Source organism: Hemitrygon akajei, chromosome 5 (assembly GCF_048418815.1).
Source record: "Hemitrygon akajei chromosome 5, sHemAka1.3, whole genome shotgun sequence".
Taxonomy (NCBI): Eukaryota; Metazoa; Chordata; class Chondrichthyes; order Myliobatiformes; family Dasyatidae; genus Hemitrygon; species Hemitrygon akajei.
This window is the reverse complement of record NC_133128.1, coordinates 182,084,950-182,112,084: the sequence shown is the minus strand read 5'-3', so window position 1 is coordinate 182,112,084 and position 27,135 is coordinate 182,084,950. Positions and strand designations below refer to the sequence as shown.

The 27,135-nt window shown below is 43.1% G+C and overlaps 1 protein-coding gene across 7 annotated transcripts in view; it reads left to right on the top strand.

Annotated features, from left to right (window-relative positions):
* Nucleotides 1-27,135, top strand: part of LOC140728536 (RNA-binding motif, single-stranded-interacting protein 1-like) — a 289,752-nt gene that overhangs the window by 158,763 nt on the left and 103,854 nt on the right. For all 7 annotated transcript variants that reach the window (XM_073047404.1, XM_073047403.1, XM_073047402.1 and 4 more), the window contains one exon: nt 23,603-23,778. In XM_073047404.1, the coding sequence (XP_072903505.1) occupies nt 23,618-23,778 (161 nt within the window). In that variant the 5' untranslated portion in view covers nt 23,603-23,617. The remainder of the gene's footprint in view (nt 1-23,602; nt 23,779-27,135) is intronic.

Below are 27,135 nucleotides of genomic sequence, written 5' to 3'. Positions count from 1 at the left end.
CTTCGTGAGAGGAAACTTAAAAAGGCAGTCAAATCTCAATGCCTTCTTGAAGAAGAAGCCAAAGTTAGAGGAGGTCCCACAGGCTGGACCCTCCTCTAAGATGTAACAACCACTCGCTTCCCTCCACTGCTGTTGCGATGTGTTGCTGCTCCACTGATGTACAGGTTGGGCCTATTTGCGTGTTAGTTACTCCATGAATTACTGTGTGTGCGTAAAATAATATATCGTACATCTCTGGTTTGATTATTTTTTTCAGGCACACGTGTCCATGTTATAATGACCCCATATAGCGGTGATTTACCTAGCACTCCACTCTGAGGAACGCATCCTCAGTGTTTTTTGGGGGGGGGGGGTTCGGAGTTTATTTGTGTATGTTTATGGAGTAATTGTGTAACTGTTACCTCTGCACACAAAACAATTCTATCAAGCCTTGTGCCAGGTTTCCTTCTGGTCTGGTGGTTGTTTATTGTATCTGAGTTTTTAAGATGGAAAAGCCATTGCAGTGGGGCAGTTCCACTCTCTCAGCCTCAGAAATCCGGGTTCAGTGGCACGAACAGGCATCGCAAACTGTGTTCCTTGATTGCAGTGGCTGACCATATCGTCTTCTGTGCCTTATGCCCTTTGCTCTCTATGGAGTTTTATAGTCCCACCTTCCTGGCCGTTGGATCTCACTGTAGATCTCATCTATCCAGTCTCTCAGAGCTGACTCCTTGTGCTAGGACAGGTGTGTCCCTTTCTCACCGGGGTGTGAGGCCCACCAGCTACCCTCACCTGGTTTAGCCCGTCTGTCGAAGCGGTGTGCTGTGCTGTGGCTCCTCTTGCATGTAAGCAGCTACTTGGGTGAGAGCTGAGTGTCCGGTGGGGACCAAAGGTGAGTGAGCTGCCCCAGAATGGACATGACAAGCCCCTTCACCAGAGACGCTACCATTCCCTGGACACCTTCTACACCCCTGCAATGTTTAAATACCTAGTGCAGTATTCTTTATTCTCTGCGACCACAAAACTGTGTGATTTAAAAAAAAACCCCACTCAAAACAGTAAATGTTGACTGTATTAAAACAAGCATGGTCAAGTATTTTGAGATTAAAGTGGAGAAATCTGGTTAATCTGAAGTGTTTCAGGTCAAACCTTAGTTTTAAAAAAAACAAATCAATGGGTGGGGGTGGTATGACGATTTGATGTGACGCACCTCCACATGAAGTGATTAGTATCACTGGATGATGTGGTCAAAGCAAGTACTCAATTTGACCCATAAGAACATGGGGAAATAGGAGTATGAATTGGCCATTCAGGTCTGCTCTGCCATTCTTCAAGGTCATGGTTAATCCTTTATTCCAAACATCAGTCTCCCACTCTAGCCCAATATCCATTTGTCTTGTGGATATCCAGAAATTGATAATTCTCTGCTTTGAATGCAATGTATGACTGAGCATCAATGACCCTATTGGCTCTAAATGGCCTACCCCTTAGCTCTGGAGTTCTCAGTCAGGAAAGGTTCAGAGTACATTTATTATCAAAATGTGTATACTTTATGCAACTTGAGATCTGTCTCCTTGCAAGCAGCCACAAAACAAACCTAATAGGACCCATTGAAACAAACGAAACCCATCAAACACCCGGCGTGCAGAGGGGGATTAAAAAAACAGATCGTACAACCAGTAAAAGTAAGCAAGTAGTATTCAGAATTGAAGCTCACAAAAGTGAGCCGCGGCCTCTGTTCAGTGCAGAGATGAGTAAACCTGGCAGAGCCATGAGCTGAACCAGCCCATCCCTCGCAAGTACAGTTTGAAGGTGAATACCAGTGAATTGAATTTAAATGAATGTAATTACAGGGCTATGATGCCAGAGTTGTACGTTGTTGGCTGGGTAAGTAATGTAAGAAGAAAGTCATTGATGAGCAATGGCAGATAATTTAAATGGTTATTCATAATGCTTGCAAGAAATTTGCTGAAAGACACCTGTGGATGTTGGGTTGTCCCAGGTCAGTCCCGGGATCGGATGTTATTTGAGCAGGAGGATTGAGGGCCGGTCAGTTGGCATGCACAAAATTCAAGCCTGGAACTCTGGGTCTCATCAGCTAGTACAGGGATCGATACTGAAGATCAAAGGTCGATTGGAATTTGAAGCCCGGAAAACAGAGAATGAAGGTCTGGAGATCTGTGCTGGATTTGGGGGATTGTCCGTGTGGGTGCGTGAGGGGCAGCAAAGGAGTTTGTTTTGCTGCTTGTTGTGTTCTGCTGAGCGTTGCGGGCATGCTGTGTTGATACTTGCAGGTCACCCCAAACACATCCCAGATACACTGGTTGTTAACACAAATGACATATTTCACTGTGTGTTTTGATGAACATGTGATAACTTTTGAATCTGAATATGAATTGATTCTTATTTAGAAGGAGGAACAATTTATAGTGAACAAATGAAGTCAAAGATCATGTTATATTTAAAAAGTAGGGTATATAAAGTTACAAAGGGTAGTAGTGGTAGATCTGGGGACTGGGAATTTTCAGGAACCCACCAAGGAAAAATGAAATAGCGAGGGGAAAAATGATTTTGTGAGAAACCTTGCACATAATATCAAAGCAAATAGTCAGAGCTTTTGTAGATGTATAGAGAGTCCAATCGTGGCTAAGCTTAGTATGGCACTTCCCAAGAATGAGGCTGGGGGATTAAGAAGGAAATGGCAGATGGGTTAAATTCATTTTTGTATGTCGTTAGCATGGAGGTCATAATCCATTGTCATGAAATTATACATTAGTCTCAAATAGTTTGGGACATCTTGTAAAAATCTGAATCATAAGGGACAAAATATCAGGAATAACTGGCAAAACTAAAGGTTAGGCACATTGCCAGGATCCAGAGGATCTGCGCCTAAGGGTTTTAAGGGAAATGGCTACAGAGATAATGCACCCATTAGTAGAAATTTTTAAAATTCCATTGAATTTCCCAATGAATCTCAGGGTTGTATATGGAGACATATATGTAATTTGATAATAAATTTACTTTGAACTTAAATTCTAAGAGGGTATCAGTGGATTGAAAAACAGCTAATGTTATTCAAGGGAGAAAGACAAAAGGTGGAAAGGCAAGTTACTTTCACAATTGTTCTTAGCGAGAGGCTATTATCAAAGCAATGGCTGATCACGTAGGAAAGGCTGATATGATCAAACCAAGTCATAGCATTGGAGTAAGGGAGTCTACATGTCTCTTCCCCTCCGTGTTCCTATCCAGCTGTCTCTTAAATGTTGCTGTTCTCCCTGCCTCAACCACTACCTCTGGCAGCTCATTTTGGGTGCTCACTACCCTCTATGTAAAAAGGTTACCTCTCATGCCTCTAGTAAATCTCAACCCTCCTATCATGTATCTGTGCTGTCTATGTGTGGATTCCCCAACTCGGTGAGTGGGGATGGGGGAAGACTATGAATGTCCATCTTATCTGTACCCCTCATGATTTTATAAACTTTCAAGTCACTTCTCATTCTCTTGTACTCAGGGGAAGATGTGTCTGGTGGTGGGATCCTGTAGGAGGTGGTGGAAGTTACGGAGGATTATACATTCGATCTGTAGGCTGGTAGGGTGATAATTCCCCTCTTTCCCCCCCCCCCCCCCACTCTCAGCTTTCCGCAGGGATCGCTCCCTACGCGACTCCCTTGTCCATTCATCCCCCAATCCCTCCTCACCGACCCCCCTCCGGGCATTTATCCCTGCAAATGGAAGAAGTGCTACACCTGCCCCCACACTTCTTCCCTCACCACCATCCCAGGCCCCAGACAGTCCTTTCAGGTGAGGCACCACTTCACCTGCGAGTCAACTGGGGTGATATACTGTATCCAGTGCTCCCGATGTGGCCATTTATACATTGGGGAGACCCGCCGCAGACTGGGAGACCGTTTCGCCGAACACCGGCGCTCAGTCCTCCAGCAGTGGCGGGATCTCCCTGTGGCCACACACTTCAATTCCACAGACCACTCCCACTCCTATATGTCTGTCCATGGCCTCCTCTACCATCAAGATGAGGCCACACGCAGGTTGATGGAGCAACACCTTATCTCCCACCTAGGTAGCCTCCTACCTGCCGGCATGAACATCCAACTCACAGACCTCCGTTGATACCCCTGCCCCCCCCCTTACCCCATCCCTATCTATAATTTTAGTCTGGTGCTCTTTCTCTCTTTTTTCCCCCCTCACTATAATCTCCCCCCAGCCCTACCTTTCTTTCTCTTTTATCTCCCATAATTCTCCACCTTCCCCCAGCCCATTTCCCTTCAGCCTATCACTTCCCAGCTCTCTACTTCATCCCTCCCCCCACTCCTTACCCCCCCTCGACCATCCCATGTTACTTCACTCCTGATGAAGGGTTTCGGCCCGAAACGTCGTCACTACCTCCTCCCATAGGTGCTGTCTGGCCTGCTGAGTTCTGCCAGCATTTTGTGTTTTTTTTATTTATTTCCAGCATCTGCAGAGTCACTTGTGGTGCCTTTAAATGGTGTCTAACGTGTTTGATATTATTTTACCTCATTGCACAATCTGGCCATCTCTTTGCTTTTCCCCATTAAAACATTGAAAACCTACAGCGCAATGCAGGCCCTTTGGCCCATAAAGCTGTGCCGAACACGTTCTTACCATAGAACAGCCTAGGCTTACTCATAGCCCTCTATTTTTCTAAGCTCCATGTACCTATCCAGTCTCTTAAAAGACCCTATTATTTCCGCTTCCACCATGGCTGCCGGCAGCCCATTCCACGCACTCACCACTCTGAGTTTTAAAAACAAAATCTTACCCCTGGCATCTCCTCTGTACCTGCTTCCAAGCACCTTAAAACTGTGCCCTCTCGTACTAGCCATTTCAACCCTGGGGAAAAGCCTCTGACTATCAATGCCTCTCATTACCTTGTGTACCTCTATCAGGTCACCTCTCATCCTCCGTCGTTCCAAGGAGGAAAGGCCGAGTTCACTTAACCTATTCTCATAAGGCATGCTCCCCGATCCAGGCAACATCCTTGTAAATCTCCTCTTTGTCCTTTCTATGGTTTCCACATCCTTCCTGTAGTGAGGCGACCAGAATTGACCACAGTACTCCAAGTGGGGTCTGACCAGGGTCCTATATAGCTGCAACAATAACTCTTGGCTCTTAAACTTGAGAGCTTGAGAACCCAATGCAATTTTGCCAATCATGACACTATGGGCTAAGAATTTAGAGCAGGATATGGAGCTGGAGATTGGCATAGAGATAGGAGAAAGCAAGTCCATGAAGTATTGTGAAAGAATAGGTATGTGGAGTTTGGGAACCAAGTCAACGTGAATCAGCAGAGATCAGTGAAAAGTGTCTATTGTAAATTGGCACCACAAAGGTTAGGAACAATAAAGCAACAGTTCCAATGATGTGAGTCACCATTTCAATGATGCTGATTGGCTGAGTGCTCAACCCTGACCAGACCTAGATTAAAAAGTTAGCAATTGTCACTGTTGACTTCTGTGCACATCAGTTTAACCGAGATGCACATGAAGGAACTTAAAAGTTATTTGTGGTTTGTTGCTGCAAGAGTTGTAAAATTCACCATTGATCATAACAGTATTGAATTCTTTACCAATTTGAGTAATTATTACCTATGGAATATATTGTAATTTCAATCTGGAGTAATTGTCTTTCTATCCCTATAAATATGTGCAGTTTTAAGAATTGACTTCAATGGATAGGGTTCAATTTTCTGTAAATTCTTAAACTTGGTTCTACAAATGCTATTACTGATTACTGAGGTCAAACTGAACCATCGAATATCCCATTCCCTCCACAGATTCTGTTTGACCAGTTTTTTTTCACTGCATTGCAGATAATCTTTTTATAAGGTTTTTAGTAATGCAAGCTTCAGTGCCAGTTTTCTTTGTGATAATGTGGTTCAAGTACCAAAATGAAAGCCCATTGTTAAAAATGTTTGAGGAAAATATTGATTGTATAAATGCAAAGAGGTGTGGAATTCTACAGATCTCAGTTCTCTCATGCCAGATGATTTTTTTTTGTTCTGTGCGCGCATTGCAAAGGAATTTAATCTCGAGTCAAGCAATGCATGTGAATGGATACTGCGTATAGGTACAGACAGATAAATTTGTTTTGGATTCTTTGGGGTTTGATGGGCATATGTAAGGGAACAAAGGCTGCCAAATTGTGTAACGAAGTTAAATGTTGTCAAACGTGTGCCAGTTACTAGTTGTCCAAGTTTCTTTTGTACATCTGGGCTTGAAAAAACCCAGTCTGTTACAGATGAAAACAGACTTTAAGACACAGTTGAGGCTGCTTCTGATGTGACGGTGTTGTGTTTGCCACCACAAAGTTCTGAACTCAAAGACCTTAAGCCCATTCGAATATAAATAGTCACAGGTACTCTCATTAAAGGAGATTTTTACTGTAACTACCCAATCTTCAAAGATTAATTCAGTTCCCTGTTAATCCTCCACAGTGAGTTTTTCTGCCAAATCCTTCACATGTGACCCCCTCCCTACCAAAGAGATGAACCTTGCATCTAATAAAGTAGTTTAAACGCTGTTCATTTATTTTCAGTGATACCCGTTTACATTCAAACAACATTCTTGAAAACTCATGGAGGGTTTCTATTTCATAAGGCTTACAAATTTCAAACCATTTCTAAACCATAAAACCATAGAACCATTTCTAAAACACAAAGGATTTTCAAAACAAGTACAATTCTATAAACTAAAAAAACATGCCCGCAAACTATTTGTCCATCATGGAAATTAAAGGCAGTGGAGTGAATTCTAATTCACCCTGTGTTTCTGCCATGGTTGATGTTCCTGGACCATTTCCAATAAGCCCACTTTGGGAACCCCGAATCTAAAAGCTTCTGGATTCAGAGATCTGAATCCAGAATAAAACTAACTTCATGAGTATACAAACAGTCCAACTGTTAAGTTATTTGATAACTTAAGATATTTGATATGCTTGGTGATAGTATCCATCTAGTTTGCAAGCTTCCTTGAACTAAACAATTTAGACAGCATTGTCTAGTTTGACACAAGCCCAAGTAAAGAACCCATTGTCTTGTACTGTACCTCTTCAACAGTTCGACCAGGTGTTGTGGGACCATCAGATCTGTGGCTCTGTAGACAGTATTTGTTAGCAAAACTGTATTTTCAACTTCAGACTGATTACTATGTCATTTACATTGAAAACTGAAGACTGACTCTAGATTAGATAGATAGATAGATACTTTATTCATCCCCATGGGGAAATTCAACTTTTTTTTCCAATGTCCCATACACTTGTTGTAGCAAAACTAATTACATACAATACTTAACTCAGTAAAAAATATGATATGCATCTAAATCACTATCTCAAAAAGCATTAATAATAGCTTTTAAAAAGTTCTTAAGTCCTGGCGGTTGAATTGTAAAGCCTAATGGCATTGGGGAGTATTGACCTCTTCATCCTGTCTGAGGAGCATTGCATCGATAGTAACCTGTCGCTGAAACTGCTTCTCTGTCTCTGGATGGTGCTATGTAGAGGATGTTCAGAGTTTTCCATAATTGACCGTAGCCTACTCAGCGCCCTTCGCTCAGCTACCGATGTTAAACTCTCCAGTACTTTGCCCACGACAGAGCCCGCCTTCCTTACCAGCTTATTAAGACATGAGGCGTCCCTCTTCTTAATGCTTCCTCCCCAACACGCCACCACGAAGAAGAGGGCGCTCTCCACAACTGACCTATAGAACATCTTCAGCATCTCACTACAGACATTGAATGACGCCAACCTTCTAAGGAAGTACAGTCGACTCTGTGCCTTCCTGCACAAGGCATCTGTGTTGGCAGTCCAGTCTAGCTTCTCGTCTAACTGTACTCCCAGATACTTGTAGGTCTTAACCTGCTCCACACATTCTCCATTAATGATCACTAGCTCCATATGAGGCCTAGATCTCCTAAAGTCCACCACCATCTCCTTGGTCTTGGTGATATTACAACAAGAAGGTAAACAAAGAATACAAGTTGGAATTTTAATTTATTCAAAAACAACTGTTTGGTCTCTAGAAGCTTGCCATTACTATGATGGAAAGCTGAACTTGACCAATAAAAAGGCCCCCTTGTCTAGGACATGAATACCTATCACAGTGAATGGTGGGTTCAATTTGTCAGTTGGATGGTAGCCATTGCATCTGGCACATAAGGTCTCAGTATTTTGATTTCTCCTTGCCATACAAATGGAGGCCAATGACTATTGGTGTTAAGTTTCCTGTTGTTTGTTTTGTATTCTAACAACTTGGATGAGAATGTAGATGACTTGATGAATAAATGTGTGAATGAAACCAAATTGGTGAATTTGACAGCAGATGCTGGAATCTGAACTGTAAACCTTATGGAGAAATTCACTCTGTCAGACAGCTTCTGGATAGAAGGAATTACTCCAAATAGTCCTGGTCAGAGGCGAAGGCTGTCTAAAGTTACAGCAGGATCAAGATCAACTGGGAAAATGGTTAACTCAGAAACTGTGAAGAAGTCACTGTACATGATGAACAAAGAGCCCTGGGAAGTGTTGTGGAACAGAGAGACCTAGGTATACAGGTATATTGTTGCCTGTAATTGTGGCAACACAGGTCAACATGGTGAAGAAAACATGTCCACACTTGCCGTCACGGAAGGGGCATGGAGTGCAAGAGATGGCACGTCATATTACAGCTATGTAGGACATTACAAAAAATGTGAGAAAGGGTGTGTAAAGGATTCACAAGGATGTTCCTGTGACTTGAGGGCTTGAGTTACAAAAATTGGGTGGACTGGGACTGTTTTCCTGGAGTGAAGGAGGCTGTTTGTGGGGGGGAGTGGAAAGATATATATGACAATAATGAGGTGGGAAGGGTGGATTAGTAAGCTTGTAGATGACATGAAGGTTGGTGGTGTTGTGGATAATGTAGAAGGTTGTCGTAGGTTACAATGAGTGAGACATTGACTGGATGCAGAGCTAGGCTGAGAAGTGGCAGTGGAGTTCAGTCTGGAAAAGTGTGAAGTGATTCACTTTGGAAGGTCATACTTGAAGGCAGCGCGCAAGGTTAATGGCAGAATTCTTAAAAGTATGGAGGAACAGCAGGATTTTGGGGTCCAAGTTGCCAGATTCCTGAGAGTTGTTGATAGGATGGTTAAGAAGGCTGGCCTTTATTAGATGGGAGATTGAGATCAAGGCCCTTGAAGTAACATAACAGCTCTATAAAACTCAGATGAGACTACTCAAAGAATATTGTTTCTGTGCATTTAAAAAAAAACTGTCTTAATTTTTTTTCTTGAATACATGGGGAAGGAAATGGTAAACCACCATGGTTATGATATTTTATAATTTATAAGAAAGTTGTGGAAAGAATAGGGTTTTGATCTTCAAAGGTAGAACCAGTGGACCAAGAGCAATGAAGATTTGTAATTGTACACCAATACTTCAGTTGTATTCCTAGGAATGGAAGTACATATGGAATCGACAGTAAAGGCTGTCTTTATCAGCATTATATGGAGGGAGCTGTGTTGCATGACTGACAGCAGTTGTACAGGGAAGCTGGTGCAAATCTCTGCCCTTTATTCTGCTGGGAACTTGGTGTATACTACTGCTCTCCCCGTTGTAGTGCCGGGAATCCTGGCCTTCTGCTGCAGCCAGGAGTTGCTCGTGGCTCAATGTGGAACAACTGCCTTAGAGAACTGGCATTGCTGCAATGTGGACTTGGACTTAGTCTAGCTAACATGATAAATGCAAACACGAGGAAATCTGCAGGTGCTGGAAATTCAAGCAACATGCACAAAATGCTGGTGGAACGCAGCAGGGCAGGCAGCATCTATAGGGAGAAGCACTGTTGACGTTTCAGGCCGAGAACCTTCGTCAGGACTATAAATACAAGTCATCGTGGCATCCAATAATGACTGCTGTTTATCAATTAGCTTTGAGCTAGTGATTACAAACCCGAGAAAATCTGCAAATACTGGAACTGCAAAGCAATGCACACAAAATGGTGGAGGAACTCAGCAGGTCAGGCAGAATCCATGGAAAAGAGTGAACAGTCGACATTTCATTACAACCATGGATTTCGATCAAGTTAACTACAGATTTTTATTTGTGAATCACATGCTCCTTTTTCACAGTAGAGTCCAAATGGAAAAGTATGTTCCCCTTTGCTCAATACTTAGTTGAACCACCTCTCTCAGATTTTACAGCCAGTAGTCTTTTTGGATAAGTCTATATTAGCCTTGCACAACATGGAGATTTGCTCATTCCTCCTTGCAAAATTGCTCAAACTGAGCCAAGTTAGTTGGGGAGCAGCCGTGGACAGCAATCTTGATTTCTTGCCAGAGATGTCTATCCGGGTTAAGGTCAGGACTCTGACTGCACCACTCAAGGGTATTAACTTTTTTAAAAAATTTGAAGCCACTCCATGTTTGCTCTCACTGTGTGTCCTGTTGAAAGATGAACTTCCTCCCCAGTTTAAGCTTTCTGGCAGCAGCTAGCAAGTTTTAATCCAGTATCTCTCTATTTAACAGCGTTCATCTTCCCATAAATCCTGACCAGATTTTCAGTCTCTGCTGCTGAAAAGCATCTCCGAAGCATGATAACACACACAAAATGCTGGTGGAACACAGCAGGCCAGGCAGCATCTATAGGGAGAAGCGCTGTGACTGTCCTGACGAAGGGTCTCGGCCCGAAACGTCGACAGCGCTTCTCCCTATAGATGCCGCCTGGCCTGCTGTGTTCCACCAGCATTTTGTGTGTGTTGTTGTTTGAATTTCCAGCATCTGCAGATTTCCTCGTGTTTGCTCCAAAGCATGATGCTCCTTCCACCATTCTCCACATTGGGGATAATGTTACGTGGATGATGTGTAGTATTAGATTTATGCCACACACACTACTTTGTGTGGAGGCCAAAAAGTTACACTTTTATGTCATCTGACCAGAAGACCTTCCACATCTCCACAGTATCTTCTAAGTGATGCTTTGCAAAGTCTTTATGAGCAAGCATATACTTTTGTTTTTAGCTAGTGGTTCTTCTTTGCCACTCTTCTATAAGTACCCTTTCTGTACAAGGCCTTTGAGATTATGGAGTCATGAACTTCATTTCCAGTTGCAGCCACTGACATCTGCAGCTCACTCAGTGACTGTTGCCATCACAGTAGCCTCTCTTACAAGTGCCATTCTTCTCTGGTGATCAAGCTCAGAGGAGTGGCCTGACCTAGCCAATGTGGCTGTGCTTTCATATGTTTTCCACTTTTTCACGATGGACTGCTGGGCGCTCTTAAGGTATGCTCAGTGCCTTTGACAGACAGACACATACTTTATTGATCCCGAGGGAAATCGGGTTTCGTTACAGTCGCACCAACCAAGAATAGAGTAGAAATATAGCAATATAAAACCATAAATAATTAAATAATGATAAGTAAATTATTCCAAGTGGAAATAAGTCCAGGACCAGCTTATTGGCTCAGGGTGTCTGACACTCCGAGGGAGGAGTTGTGAAGTTTGATGGCCACAGGCAGGAATGACTTCCTATGACGCTCAGTGTTGCATCTCGGTGGAATGAGTCTCTGGCTGAATGTACTCCTGTGTCTAACCAGTACATTATGGAGTGGATGGGAGACATTGTCCAAGATGGCATGCAACTTGGACAGCATCCTCTTTTCAGACACCACCGTCAGAGAGTCCAGTTCCACCCCCACAACATCACTGGCCTTATGAATGAGTTTGTTGATTCTGTTGGTGTCTGCTACCCTCAGCCTGCTGCCCCAGCACACAACAGCAAACATGATAGCACTGGCCACCACAGACTCGTAGAACATCCTCAGCATCGTTCGGCAGATGTTAAAGGACCTCAGTCTCCTCAGGAAATAGAGACGGCTCTGACCCTTCTTGTAGACAGCCTCAGTGTTCTTTGACCAGTCCAGTTTATTGTCAATTTGTATCCCCAGGTATTTGTAATTCTCCACCATGTCCACACTGATCCCTTGGATGAAAACAGGGGTCACCGGTGCCTTAGCCCTCCTCAGGTCCACCACCAGCTCCTTAGTCTTTTTCACATTAAGCTGCAGATGATTCTGCTCGCACCATGTGACAAAGTTTCCCACCGTAGCCCTGTATTCAGCCTCATCTCCCTTCCTGATGCATCCAACTATGGCAGAGTCATCAGAAAGCTTGAGATAATCTTGTACCCTTCCCCAGACCTGTGCTTCTCTATGATCATTTCCCTGACTTTTCTTGAATGCTTTTCTGCCTTCATTTTGATTTGGTCTGATGAAAATCTGCCATACTGTTAGATCTTACAGAGAGAGGGGGTATTTATTCTTATAAATTCATTGAAAACAGGTGATCATCCAGTTTCCTACATCAACAAACTTGGTGAGTTGACAAGGTAATATACAGTATTATATCTGAGGAAAGTTAGCATAGTAATTACAAAAGGGATGAATACTTCTTCAGCCTCACGATTTTGGTTTTTAGTTTTCAGTAAATTGTGATTTATTATGAACAGTCTTTTGATGATTAGCTCCCAAAACTCCTGACCTCATTTAAATTTAGAAAATGAGACAGTAAAATGTGAATATATTTGTGAGGGCTCAATACTTTTTCAAGGCACTGTACCAGCAACACGTCACGTGTGGAGTCAGAGGAGAGCTAGCTAACACACTTGATCAATGCTACACCTCCTTCGAGGATACCTGGCATGCCAACCAATGCCCACTCTTGGGCAAGTCTGATCACCTGGCTGGACTTCTACTCCCAGCAGATGGGCAGAGGCTGAGAGCTGTCACTCTAAAGTTGCACGGGTGGGCTTGGTTATTAAAGTTGTGGGCATGCTATGCTGATGTAAGAAACATTGCAAAACTTGTGGGCTGCCTCTAGCACTTCTTCATTGATTTGATGCATTTCACCGTATGTTTTGGTGTTTTAGTGTCATCTTCTTTATCTGCCATGTTGTATGCCGTGGGTGATCATGGGTACACAACCATGATTGTTCTTTGCAAATTTTGCTATTTGCAAAGCAGTTTGCCATTACCACCTGGGCAGTGTCTTTACAAGATGGGTGACCCCAGCCATTATCAATGTTCTTCAGAGATTGCCTGCCTGGCGTCAATGGTCGCATAATCAGGACTTGTGATATCCATTACCTGCTCCCATGGCTTCATGTGACCCTGATTGGGAGTTGGGGGCTAAACAGGTGCTACACCTTACCCAAGGGTGACGTACAGGATAGTAGATGGAACAAATGGCTTGCACCTCCTTTGGTAGAGACGTATCTCCACCTGTACATACCTAGTTGCATGCCATCTTGGACAATGTCTCCCATCCACTCCATAACGTACTGGTTAGGCACAGGAGTACGTTCAGCTAGAGACTCATTCCACCGAGATGCAACACTGAGCGTCATAGGAAGTCATTCCTGCCTGTGGCCATCAAACTTTACAACTCCTCCCTTGGAGTGTCAGACACCCTGAGCCAATAGGCTGGTCCTGGGCTTATTTCCACTTGGAATAATGCACTTATTATTTAATTATTTATGGTTTTATATTGCTATATTTCTACACTATTCTTGGTTGGTGCGACTGTAATGAAACCCAATTTCCCTCGGGATCAATAAAATATGTCTGTCTGTCTGAAAACAGGTTCAATTAGGATCAGAAGCTAAGCTTCATATTCTCCGCCTTAGCCTAGCACATTACCGTGACTTGAAGTTTCACTCCTCTATCTCGTAGCTTTCAGAGTAATTCAACTACAAAAGCCACATCACCCAAAAAAGCATTACACGATATTAACAGACTACCTTGCCTTTCACAGGATGAGGCTGCACTTACTTTGTGCTATTAGTACCATTGCCAAGGCACAGCTGTAGAAAGTTTCCTTGAAAGATGGTGGGCTTACCGCAAGTGAACATCTGCAATGAAGTGGTGAGGTAGAAACTAAAGATGGGAGCAAAGTCATATTTAACAGGCTTGATCAATTATTCAGTGACAGCTTTGAAAAAATATTTATCTCATAATGAAGAATTTCCAAATTGAAGCCAAGTATGACATATGATCAAACTGAGCCAATGATTTAAATATGACAAAAATGTTCATATTGATGTGTAATTCCAAATATTGGATTACTAATGCAATTTTCAACTTGCATTCTCTTCCAAAGTATCCTTGAAAATTATTTTTTTAAAAGCTCATGTGCTGATATTGGCAGAGAAGTTCATTGACTCATGGCTCCTAATGCACAGTGGATGTAAAATAGCTTCTCTAATTTGATGGAACTATGAAATTCTAAATATTGGATTACTAATGCAATTTTCAACTTGCATTCTCTTCCAAAGTCTCCCTGAATATTTTTTTTAAATGTTTGCACCAATAATTGGCAGAAGAGCTCATTGGCTCATGGCCCCAAGTGCACAGTGGATGTAAAAGAGCTTTTCTAATTTGTTAGAACTATGAAACTTAAATGTCACATATGGATAGATTTCCCTGTCAGTGCCAATCTCCTGCCTTCTCCCCATAGCCCCTCAGATCCTAACTAATCAAGAATCTATCAACATCAACCTTAAATATACCCAGTGACTTGGCCTCCATACTGCCCGTGGCAACGAATTCCACAGATCTGCCACCCTCTGGCTAAAGAGATTCCTCTGTGATGGCAGTCCAGATTTCCTGTAACCACATGGCTTTCCCCTGGATACTCTGCTTTCCTCCTATACACCAAAGGCTCGTTGATTGGTATGTTGATTAAGTTGTCTCTTTTACAGAGGGGTAGTTGGAGAATCAGTGAGGTGGGAACCTGGGTTATTGATGAGCATGTGAGGAAATGGGTTATAAGGAAATGTGGAGAGATGTTTTTACACTCTTAAAGCTGGCATTGACTTAATGGATCAAAGGGCCATCTTCTATATCAAAAGAAAATGCAAGAAAAATATCTTCACTCCTTTTACATTTCTTACATTACCCTTATTACATTACCTAACTACTTCATATCTACACTCATGCTTTCAAGTCTAGCCTCTCAGAATTGCTTCCTCCAGACTAGGCAAATTCAGATGTCTTTCCTTATTAGTGCCCTTTGACCAAGTTTCTCTGGTTGGAATTTGTACATCACTATCACAGCAATATCGAAGTCAATTTTGGAGTTTATAAACAAGTTGCATTAAATATGCTTCTATTTTGCAACTCTATCCATACGAAGACTATCATCTAATCAGGTGCATCAGTGCAAATATTTTTTTTTGGAAAGCAGCAAAATGGAAATCCAATTCACATTCAAGGTTCACTCTTGATCCACCTTGGTGTATGCTGCTTTTAATCAATGACCTGGACTTGATTTCCTTCACCTCTATAACCTTTATGCTATTACAAATTCTGATCAAATCCTACCTTTTTAGTTTAATCTTTCCACAGTAGAACTTGGCTTCATAATTATGACCTTTGACCCAGGTGGCCTATTCTCTGACCCCATATATTGGATCACTTAGAGTTGAAATGCATACAATTAGAAAACAAATTAAAAAAAAAAAATTGACGACCTGAAGTTCTACACTCAGAGTGTGGAACAAGCTACCAGCACAAATGGTGGATGCGATTTTTGATTTCAACATTTAAGAGAAGTTTAGATAGGTACATGGATGGGACAGTAATGGAGGACTATGGTCTGGGTGCAGGTCAACGGGACTCGGCAGTTTAAAGAGTTTGGCAAGGACAAGATAGGTTGAAGGTCCTGTTTCTGTGCTGTGTTTTTCTATGATTCTAAAAGATACTTGGACCAAATCAAAAACATTTATTTTGATTATATTAAAAACCAAACCACTCTGCTTTAACTTTTAATGAAGTTCCAGACCATATTAATACTCCTCAGCACAGGATCACCATGAACCACCCCTGGCCACAGTATGCTGGCATCTGACCTCAATTACAGGCAAAATCCAGACGGAACTAATGTGTGCAGGCAGCTTATTGGATCCCTTTTATCAGGTGCTCTGTACAAAACTGATAAGGGATCAGAGGAATTAGAGGACAGGGTCAGAAACTGGTGGTTGGAGCCCAGGTGGGAACACTCCACAGGTGAAAGTCCACGGTGCTCTCTGGTGGTTGAGGACAAATCCCCATGGTCCAGGTCCTTAGCGGCTCTTGAAGGCAAGGTCTGGTTAACGCCACCTCTCTTCCCCCCCCCCCCCCCCCCACCCCATCCTAGAGTTGGAGTACCATTCGGGCAGGAGGCACAAGAGCCAGTGACTCCCAAGTTGGAGAAACTCTGGGTCAGAGGTCAGTGCAAGTCAGGAGTTTAATGTCCTAGGATTGATACTGGAGGCCTAATCCTGAAGGCTGAACCTCTGAAGTCAGTGAATCTGGAGACTGAGAAGCCAAATCTTGAAGCCACTGAGTGGGTGTGTCTGGAAGTTGGAGGCCCAATACCTGCATGGCTGAATTGAATTGACTATATTACTTGCATCCTTCACGTACATGAGGAGTAAAGATCTTATGTCCATAGAAATACAATTGTATCAGTGAATTAATCAGTCTGATGGTCTAGTGGTAGAAGCTGTCCCAGAACCTGTTGGTCCTGGCTTTTTTGCTGCGGTACCGCTTCCCAGATGGTGGCAGCTGGAACAGTTTGTGGTTGGGGTGACTCGGGTCCCCAATGATCCTCTGGGCCCTTTTTACATTTCTGTCTTTGTAAATGTCCTGAATAGTGTGAAGTTCACATCTACAGATGCGCTGGGCTGTCCACACCACTCTCTGCAGGGACTAGAGGCCAGATGTCTGGAAGTCTATGTTCGGGGGTCAGAGACGTGGAGGTGCGACTGTGTGGGAGATGGTAGGGTGGGTGGGAAAGGGACTTGTCATGTTGTTCTTCTGTTTGTTGTTTTGTACATGGTGGGCATGCTATGTTGGCACCAGAACACTTGACAATACTTGCAGGCTGCCCCCGTCATATCCTTGGGTTTGTGTTGGGTCTGAATAGAAATGACCAGTGCATTTCACTGTACATTCGGTGCCCTCTCAATATACTCTCAGTGGTCACTTTTTTTTGGTCCACCTGCTCATTAATGCACAAATCTAATCATGAGGCAGCAACTCGATGTATACTTGTTGTTGAGATTAAATATCAGACTTGGGGAAGAAATGTGATCTAAGTCACTGTGACCATGGAATGATTGCTGTTGGTGCCTAATGGAGTGGTTGGATAATCTCGGAAGCTCCTGATCTCCTGGGGACCGTTGTGTGTGAAAATCCCAGAATTTCCAGAGAATGGTGTGTGGAAAAAGATAAAATTGTCCTGTGAGTGCCAATTTTGTGGGCAAAAACACCTTGTTAATGAGAGGGGTCAGAAGAGAATGGTTAGACTGGTTCAAACTGACAGGAAGGCGTGTTACAAAAGTGATGTGCAGAAGAGTGTCCCTGAATGCGCAACGTATCAAACCTTGAAGTGGATGGGCTTTAGCAGCAGAAGGCCACAAACATAAACTTAGCAGCCAATTTATTAAGTACAGAAGATACCTAACAAAATTGCCACGGAGTGTACTTGTGATAAATAAATGAATTTGAACTAACCATTACTGTGACCTGTATGCAGTACCTATGAGAACCTTTGTTTCCTAGCAACCACTTCCATCCCTCTGTGTGGCAAATGGTAAAAAATTGAACCAAACTATTTATAGCCTTGGTGTTAAATTTGATCAAAATTTGACCTTGTACAACTTATCTGATTTAACATAGTGTATGTAAACTTAGACTTTGCGACATTTCCCGGTTTGGGCCTTGCCTCAGCTGTCCAGTTATCCTACCAGTAAGATGGTTGCCGATATCCCACCCTCCCCAGGTTCAACAGATGGTACAGATGTTTGTCTTACATGTTTGTTTTATGATTACAAAACTCTATTTGACATTAAATAAACCAAAACACTACAAGTCCTGAACGTTAGCGAGACTGGTAGCAGAGGACCTACTTAGCCTTGGCTTATTGTGTGGACCAAGTCCTCGCCTGTTACAACAGCCCCGGGGTGGATAGGTTGAAAGCAGTGAGGGAGAAGTGTGGCAGCACACTCAAATCCATCCTAGGTTAAAGGGTACTCGCCTAGAGTGAGATGATGTACTGCTGCATGCTTATTTTTACAGAAACATGGCTCCTAGACGACAACCCATGCACCATCAATTTTCAGGCCATGCCACTTAGAGACTGGTGATAGTATTATTTTGTGACTGTATGTGCTGGATCATAACTATATGTGCTGTGTGTGAGTATATGTATGGTGTTTTGCACCTTGGCCACAGAGGATTGATGTTTCGTTTAGCCGCTTACATGTGAATGGGTAAAGGATACTGAACTTGAACTTGAATTTGAAGACCACATCCATGACTTCACAACTTTCAGATTGCACAATTGCAATCTGTCAGCTTCAGATTACTGTCAGCTTCCCTTATTCTACTGTCTGTACGTCTGAAATCCTCTGACGCCTTGTTGCCCATATCCTATGACACATCGTGCCCATTCATCCATTGTTCATGCAGTTTTTGCCTTGAAGAATCACTGACATGTTGTGAAATTTGTTGCTTTGCAGCAGCACTACAGTGCGAGGCAAAACAAGTTACGATACGATTACGAGAACAGATAAAAGATGAGCTCACCCCCACATGTACTCATCTGACAAAGTGGATTTACATCCCTACCAAAGAAGGTGCTCCTTCCCTCTGCTAGCCTGCAGGTCACCCTTGGGCAGTGTGCTTAGCCCCTCCTCCCACCCCAAACAGGGTCACAGGAAGCCACGAGAGGAGGTGGTGGACGGCTGCAAGAGCAGTTGATGCGCACATCACAAGTCCTGGTTATGCAACCACCAGGCAGACAATCTCTGAAGAGTATTGATAATGGCTGGGGTCATCTGTCTTGTAAAGACACTGCTCCGAAGAAGGCAATGGCAAAGCAGTTCTGCAGAAAAATTTGCCAAGAAGAATCATGGTTATGAGACCATGATCCCCTACATCATATGATGATGAATCAGAATCAGGTTTAAGGTCATTGGCATATGTCCTGAAATCTGTCTTGCATTGCTGCAGCAATCCAAGATATAACAACAACAACAATGAATTACAATATATATACAGTGCCTATATTAACAAAAAAAGTATTCACCCCTCCTTGGAGGTTTTCATATTTTATTGTTTTACAATATTGAATCACAGTGGATTTAATTTGGCTTTTTTGGCACTGATCAACAGGAAAAGACTTATTTCGTGTCAAAGTGGAAAAAATCTCTACAGTGATCTGAATTAATTACAAATATAAAACCCAAAATAATTGAATAATTATTCACTGCCCCCCCCCTTAATATAACACACCAGATCATCACTGGGACAGCCAATTACACAAAATAGTTAAATGGAGATCCCTGTGTGCAGTCAAGGTGTTTCAATTGATTGTAGTAAAATACACCTGTATCTGGAAAGTCCAACTGCTGGTGAGTCGGTATCCTGGCAAAAACTACACCATGAAGACAAAAGAACACTACAAGCAACTCTGCAAAAACATTATTGAAGAGCACCAAAAGATGGATACAAGAAAATTTCCAAGTCACTGAATATCCCTTGGAGTACAGTTAAGTCAATCATTGAAGTGGAAAGAATATGGCACAGTTGTAAATTTGCCTACAGTAGGTTGTCCCCAAAAACTGAGTGACCATGCAAGAAAGGGACTAGTGAGGGAAGCCACGAAGAGACCTATGACAACTCTGGAAGAGTTACAAACTTCAGTGTCTGAGATGGGAAAGGCTGTGCATACAACAATGTTGACTCAGTGACTTCACCAGTCACAGCTTTATGGGAGACTGGCAAAGAGAAAGCCACTGTGTTAGGGGGGAGGGTGGAAACTCACATGAACTCTCAGCGCGAGTTTGCCATAAGGCACATGGGATACTTTGAAGTCAGCTGCAAGAAGGTGCTGTGGTCTGATGAAACCAAAATTGAGCTTTTTGGCCATCAGACTAAACGCTATCTTTGGCATAAGCCAAACACCGCACATCATCAGAAGCACACCGTCCCTACTACGAAGCATGGTGGTGGCTGCATCATGCTGTGGGGATGCTTCACTGCAGCAGGCCCTGGAAGGCTTGTGAAAGTTGAGGGTAAAATGAATGCGGAAACTCCTGGAGGAAAACCTGATGCAGTGGGAGAGAGAGCTGCAACTTGGGGGAAGATTAGTTTTCCAGCAAGGCAATGACCCCAAGCGTAAAGCCAAAGCTATACAGGAATGGCTTAAAAACAAAAATGTTCATGTCCTGGAGTGGCCAAGTCAGAGTTCAGTTGAGAATTTGTGGCTGGACTTGAAGAGGGCTCTTCACTCATGATCTCCATGCAATCTGACAGAGCTTGAACAGTTTTGCAAAGAAGATTGGGGAAAAATTGCAGTCTCCAGATGTGCAAAGCTGACGGAGACCTATCCACACAGACTCAAGGCTGTAATTGCTACCAAAGGTGCAGCTACTAAATACTGACTTGAAGGGGGTGAATACTATTGCAATCAATTATTTAGAGTTTAATAATTGCAATAAATTTAGGCCAATTTGTAGAAATTTGTCTTCACATTGACGAGAATGACGGAGCACACTCAATGGGCCAAATGACCTAATTCTGCTCCTATGTCTTATGGAAAGAGTCTTTTCTGTTGATCAGTGTCATAAAAGCCAAAAGAATGTTGTTAGCTGTGTGATGGAAATGTGGTGCTGTGTGCAGTATGAGATTGAAGATACATTCACTGAGCATCATCATGTGCTGAGCCAAGTCTCTGGGGATTGACTGTTCCAGTTTGTGTCAAATTTACCTTTCTGAATATTTTCTCAGTATGTCTGGAGGTCCAATGGCAACTTCACAAGAAAGTGTGTGTGTGTGTGTGTGTGTGTGTGTGTGTGTGTGTGTGTGTGTGTGTGTGTGTGTGTGTGTGTGTGTGTGTGTGTGTGTGTGTGTGTGTGTGTGTGTGTGTGTGTGTGTGTGTGTGTGTGTGTGTGTGTGTGTGTGTGTGTGTGTGTGTGTGTGTGTTTATATATAGTATAAAACATTTTCTTTTTAGAATCTGTAACCCCCGGGTTTGGCGGGCTGTGTTAGTGTAGGGGGAGGCAGTCGCTGCACCCGCCAAACTGGTGAAATCTTGTTTGTGTGGATGCTGCATGACATGTTCTCCTGTTACAAATCGGTACCAAGAAATAACAAACAGTACACCATATTCAATTAAACAATCTAGCTTTATATTTCTTAATTTAAATGGAGGTTTAGTAAAGAAAACAAAAAGAAAAGGGCCCATTTTAATTAAACACTTAATGTGCACCTTGGTGCTCACGGTTTCCCGTCCATTAGTCATCCGTCGATTTTCCCTCAGGTGTCGTTGACTCTAGACCCCATTCCAGCTCCACTCAGTCCTGCAGTCTACAACCTCTCCTTTCTGACATCCTCTCTATCCATCTTCTGGTGACCAAAAACCCACAAATCCCTCGCTCGAGGCACACAAGAAAGAAAAACCTCCCTTCATTCGGCGCCACACATTCCAAAGCCCCTGTTGTCTCTAGTCATAACCTAAACACTGCTGCTACAGAGAAACCATTACATTAGCAGTGAAACCTATCCCAGGGCGTTACACGTGTTTCAAAATAAGGAGCCAGAACTTCCCAGTGTGCATACACTTTGTAACGTACAGATGAACTTGAGGAGATGAGCGTGAGGTTGAACTGATTCTACGACTTGCCGGCACTAAAGTGGTCAGTGCTAGTTTGATGTGGAATTTATAACAATGAACAGAAAGTAGGAAATTGGTACATTGCCCTCATTAATTCTGGAGCTATCTAATTTAACCAACAGGTGCAGTTTTGTATATGCAATTGAGAATGAATTTTGAGAGTCATAGTTACTCAGCACAGAATTGGCGGTTGGGGCATCACGCTGACTGACAGACAGACAGATATACTTTATTGATCCCGAGGGAAATTGGGTTTCATTACAGTCGCACCAACCAAGAATAGAGTAGAAATATAGCAAAATAAAACCAAAAATAATTAAATGATAATAAGTAAATTATGCCAAGTGGAAATAAGTCCAGGACTAGCCTATTGGTTCAGAGTGTCTGACACTCCAAGAGAAGAGTTGTAAAGTTTGATGGCCACAGGCAGGAATGACTTCCTATGACGCTCAGTGTTGCATCTCGGTGGAATGAGTCTCTGGCTGAATGTACTCCTGTGCCTAACCAGTATGTTATGGAGTGGATGGGAGTCATTGTCCAAGATGGTATGCAACTTGGACAGCATCCTCTTTTCAGCCACCACCGTCAGAGAGTCCAGTTCCACCCCAACAACATCACTGGCCTTATGAATGAGTTTGTTGATTCTGTTGGTGTCCGCTACCCTCAGCCTGCTGCCCCAGGACACAACAGCAAACATGATAGCACTGGCCACCACAGACTCGTAGAACATCCTCAGCATTGTCCGGCAGATGTTAAATGACCTCAGTCTCCTCAGGAAGTAGAGACGGCTCTGACCCTTCTTGTAGACAGTCTCAGTGTTCTTTGACCAGTCCAGTTTATTGTCAATTTGTATCCCCAGGTATTTGTAATCCTCCACCATGTCCACACTGACCCTTTGGATGGAAACAGGAGTCACCAGTGCCTTGGCCCTCCTCAGGTCCACCACCAGCTCCTTAGTCTTTAGTCTCTTAGACCAAGGTGCCCCGTGCAAGCTAATCCCATTCGAAACCTTTCCATTCCATGTAAAATGACTAATTGTTATTTTACCTGCCTCAACCACTTCCTGTGGCAGCTCATTCCAAAAGGACACCATCCTTTGTGTAAGAAAAAGGTTGCCCTTCAGTTTCCTACAAAAGGTTTCCCCTCTCACCCTTAACCTCTACCCTCTAGATCATGATTTCCTAGGTGGTGACAACGACTGAGTGCATTCACCCTATCAATGCCTTTCATGATTTTATACTCTATAAGATCACTTCCCAGTTCCCTATACTCCAAAGAAGACATGCAAGCCTGTCTAATCTCTCCCTATAAGTCGGTCTCTCAAGTCCAGGCAACATCTTTGCAAATCTTTTCTGCACTTTTTCTAGTTTAATAACATCTTTGCTCAGGAGGATGACCAACAATGAACATGATACTCCAAGTGCAGCCTCGCCAGCATTTTGGAGAACTTTTGAACTGGATGGGTAAATTTTATGTTTGATGCAAGAGAATTTTAAGGCATTGAACACTAACATCTGAATCACAAACCAAACTTGGAGGCTTAAAGTTGCACTCCATAACAGTTCTAGTCAGGGATTTGGCCTGAAACTTTAACCGTGTAATGCTCTCCATGGATGCTGTCTCACTTGCTGAGTTCCTCTAGTACTTCGTGTGTGTTGCACGAGATCTCTAGCATATGCAGAGTCTCTGGTGTTTAGTATTCCCTTAATGCATTTCCATTTTAGCAGCAGTGGATATATGATATAGGAGTTTTGTATATTGATGAAAAATTTTCATGAAGTGTTAAGAATCTTCATACAAATGTGTTGGTAGTATAAGAAATATGTTGTTTGCCTGTTGAGTTTAATAAATATGCAAATTGAAGTTTGAGGTTAAGTGTACTTTTTTCTCTTTGCAGACTCCCTGTGCACCCATGTCACATCCAATGGCTCCACCCAGTCCCCTCACGAACAGCAACAATAATAGCAGTAGCAGCAATAATGCAGGGTGGGAACAGCTTAGTAAGACAAACCTTTACATCCGAGGACTGCCTCCAGGCACCACTGACCAAGATCTGGTCAAGCTCTGCCAGCCGTAAGTATTGTTGAAATCCTACCTCAACCATTCAATTCCATTCATTATTGCACAGTTAGTAACATTTTATTGCACGTTTAACAGGGGCTGGTGTAGGTACTGAGACACCAGGCAAGGTCAATTGATTCCAAACAAATTGCTTATTGATCACTACAGAATGTTTGTCTGGTGCTTCCTGCTTCCTCCCCTCTCCCTTCCCCTTTTCCCAACCGTGATTTCCCCTTTCCCTGCCCCTTTCCCACTCTAAGTCCACAAGAGATGGATATCGGAATCAGGTTTATCATCACTTGCATGTGTTATGAAATCTATGATTTTTGTTTTTGCAGCAGTAGTACAGAGCAATACATAATTATTACAGTACAATACTGTGCAAATGTTTTGGGCATCCTAGCTATATATGACTTTTGCATAGCGCTGTACATGTAACAAATAAAGCTTATTTTGTCTGTATAATTTTGTGAAGGAGGGTGAACTAGAACTAATTTGGACACGAGCATCTGGGTTCATTTTGTAGACAGATGATAAATACTGCATTGACACTCGCTTAACCTTTTGATTGTGTTTTCTATGCATTGTTGTGTAGCTTTAGTGCATCTTGACATACTGTCTATTGAATAATTTGATTTAATTGGCTCAGGCATTACAAAATAATAATGTGCCCTTAATAAGAGGTCTGTTATCCTGCAAGGAAAATTTAATTGTTAAACACGTTGTATGCCCATGGGCAAATTTGTATCTTAAATTCAATATCATCATTGTGTGCCATGTCGTATTGACATGGGTGATCATGGTCTCGTGATCATGATTGTTCATGCCAATTTTTTTTTCTACGCAAGTGCCTTTACAAGATGGATAACCCCAACTATTATCGATTCTCTTTAGTGATTGGCTGCCTGGCGTCAGTGGTCACACGACCAAGACTTGTGATATGTACCTGCTGCTCACACGTAGCACTAAGTAGGTGCCTCACCTTGCCCAAGGAAGACCTGCAGGCTAGCGGAGGGAAAGAGCACCTTACGCCTCCTTTGGTAGAGATGTAGCTACACCACACCACCCAATATGTTATTAGAATGAAATAAGAAAGATAATTGAGAAGAGAAACAGCTGTGAAAAAGTTAGAGGGGTGGAGAGAAGAGGCCAACTTCATCCATGGTGTTCAGGAAGCAATTCCTTTTTATGAAACACAGTAAAAAGCAGTGAATGAGATATCTGCACTTAAATAAGTATTGAGACGTGGGCAGTGGAATTACCATCTTTGCCACATCGTTCAACTGCACTAATGCTGTGTATGGGCCACTTTGCTGGAGGCTGTTAGTATCACAGTGATCACGATTGTTTTGGTTTCTCCACCCCACCACCCAAAAATTCAATGTGGACATTATAAAACAAGTTGTTTATTTTTTTTAACCAATTCCCTGAGCTAAAGATTGGGAAGGTGGAGCAGGTGATCAATAGCTTAATAAGAGTGTTTGGGGTTTTAAGAAGCATCATGAGATTCTGAGCAGTAGAGCAAAGCAACAGGCTCTTGGGCCCATCATGTCTCTGCTATTCCAGATATTACATTAATTCCCTCTGCCCATCCATGATCCATATCCTTCCATCCCTGCATGTTCATGTGCCTCTTAAACACTACTATTGTATCTGCATTCATAACCCATTCCCCCTTCACCACATAACACACACAAAATGCTGGAGGAACTCAGCTAGCCAGGCAGCATCTTTGGAAAAGTGCCTGGTGGATGTTTCAGGCCGAGACCCTTTAGCAGGATTGGAGAGAATAAAAAGATGAGGAGTCAGAAGGGGGGAGGGGATGGTGAAGTAAAGAGCTGGGAAGTTGATTGGTGAAAGAGATACAGGGCTGGAAAAGGGGGAATCTAATGGGAGAGGACAGATGGCCATGGAAGAAAGAAAAAGGGGAGGAGCACCAGAGGGAGGTGATGGGCAGGCAAGGAGATGAGGTGAGAGAGGGAAAAGGGGATGAGGAATGGTGAAGGAGGAAGGTGACGTCACCAGAAGTTGGAGAAATTGGTGTTCATTACATCCACCCAGATGGAATATAAGATGTTGCTCCTGCGACCTGAGTGCAGCCTCATCACGACAGTGGAGGAGGCCATGGATGGACATAACGGAATGGGAATGGGAAGTGGAATTAAAATGGGTGAAACTGAGAGATCCTACTTTTTCTGGTGGACAGAGCGTAGGTGCTTGGTGAAATGGTCTCCCAGTCTACGTCGGGTCTCACTGATATAGAAGAGGCCACAGAAAGGCCACCGGATACAACAGCTGACCCCAGCAGACTCACAGGTGAAGTGTCGTCTCACCTGGAAGGACTGTTTGGGGCCCTGAATAGTAGTGAGGGAGGAGGCGTAAGGACAGGTGTAAGGACAGGTGTATTCTGCTTGCAAGAATAATTGCCAGGAGAGAAATCATTGGGGAGGGAAGACTGGACAAGGGAGTCTCATAGGGAGCGATCCCTGCAGAAGGCGGAGGGTGGGAAAGGAAAGGTGTGCTTGGTGGTGGGATCCTACTGGAGATGGTGGAAGTTACAGAGAATTATGTACATTCTAGTTGCTTAGCATTCTGTGCTGCTGGGGTAGGGGCAGGGTCTTGTCTCACATTCCTCCTCTTAAACTTTCCCCCTTGTGCCCCTCACTTTAGAATGCTGTTCACTAGCTTCCCTACCAATGAGTTGAGGCTCATCAGTCTGATTTGTTGGACCACCCCATTGCCCCCCTTAAACAAAAGAACAATGCTGGCCTCTCTTCAGTTCTCGACGGCCCAATTAGCACGGGGGTTAGCATAATGTTTTACAGCGCCAGTGGACAGAGTTTAATTCTCTCCAATTTCTGTAAGGAGTTTGTACCTTCCCCCTGTGACCCTGTGGGTTTCCTCCAGATGCCCCCACATTCCAAGGACTAAGTTGTGGGCATGTCATGTTGGCACCAGAAGAGTGGTGACACTTGCAAATTGCCCCCAGCACCACCTCAGATTGTATTGGTTGTTGACGCAAGCAACGCACTTACTCTATGTTTCAATGTTCATGTGACAAAGCCCATTTTTTAACTAGGACTCCACCTGTGGCTATAGAGAACACAGAGATCTATGTCAGTACCCCAGCAAACTCCTCGCTTTAACCTAGGGTAGATGTCAACAGGCCCTGGGCTCTTAATGTTCTTCAAGGAGTGTGATATCATCTCCTTTTCCTTCTCAATATTAACATGTCCTGGAATATTAGCTTGCCCTACACTGATCTTAGTATCCTCCATGTCCTTCTTGGTGAATATCCATGCACAATACACATTTGGCATTTCCTTTGGCTCTAAGCATAAATTCCTTCCTTTGTACGTGATTGAGTTA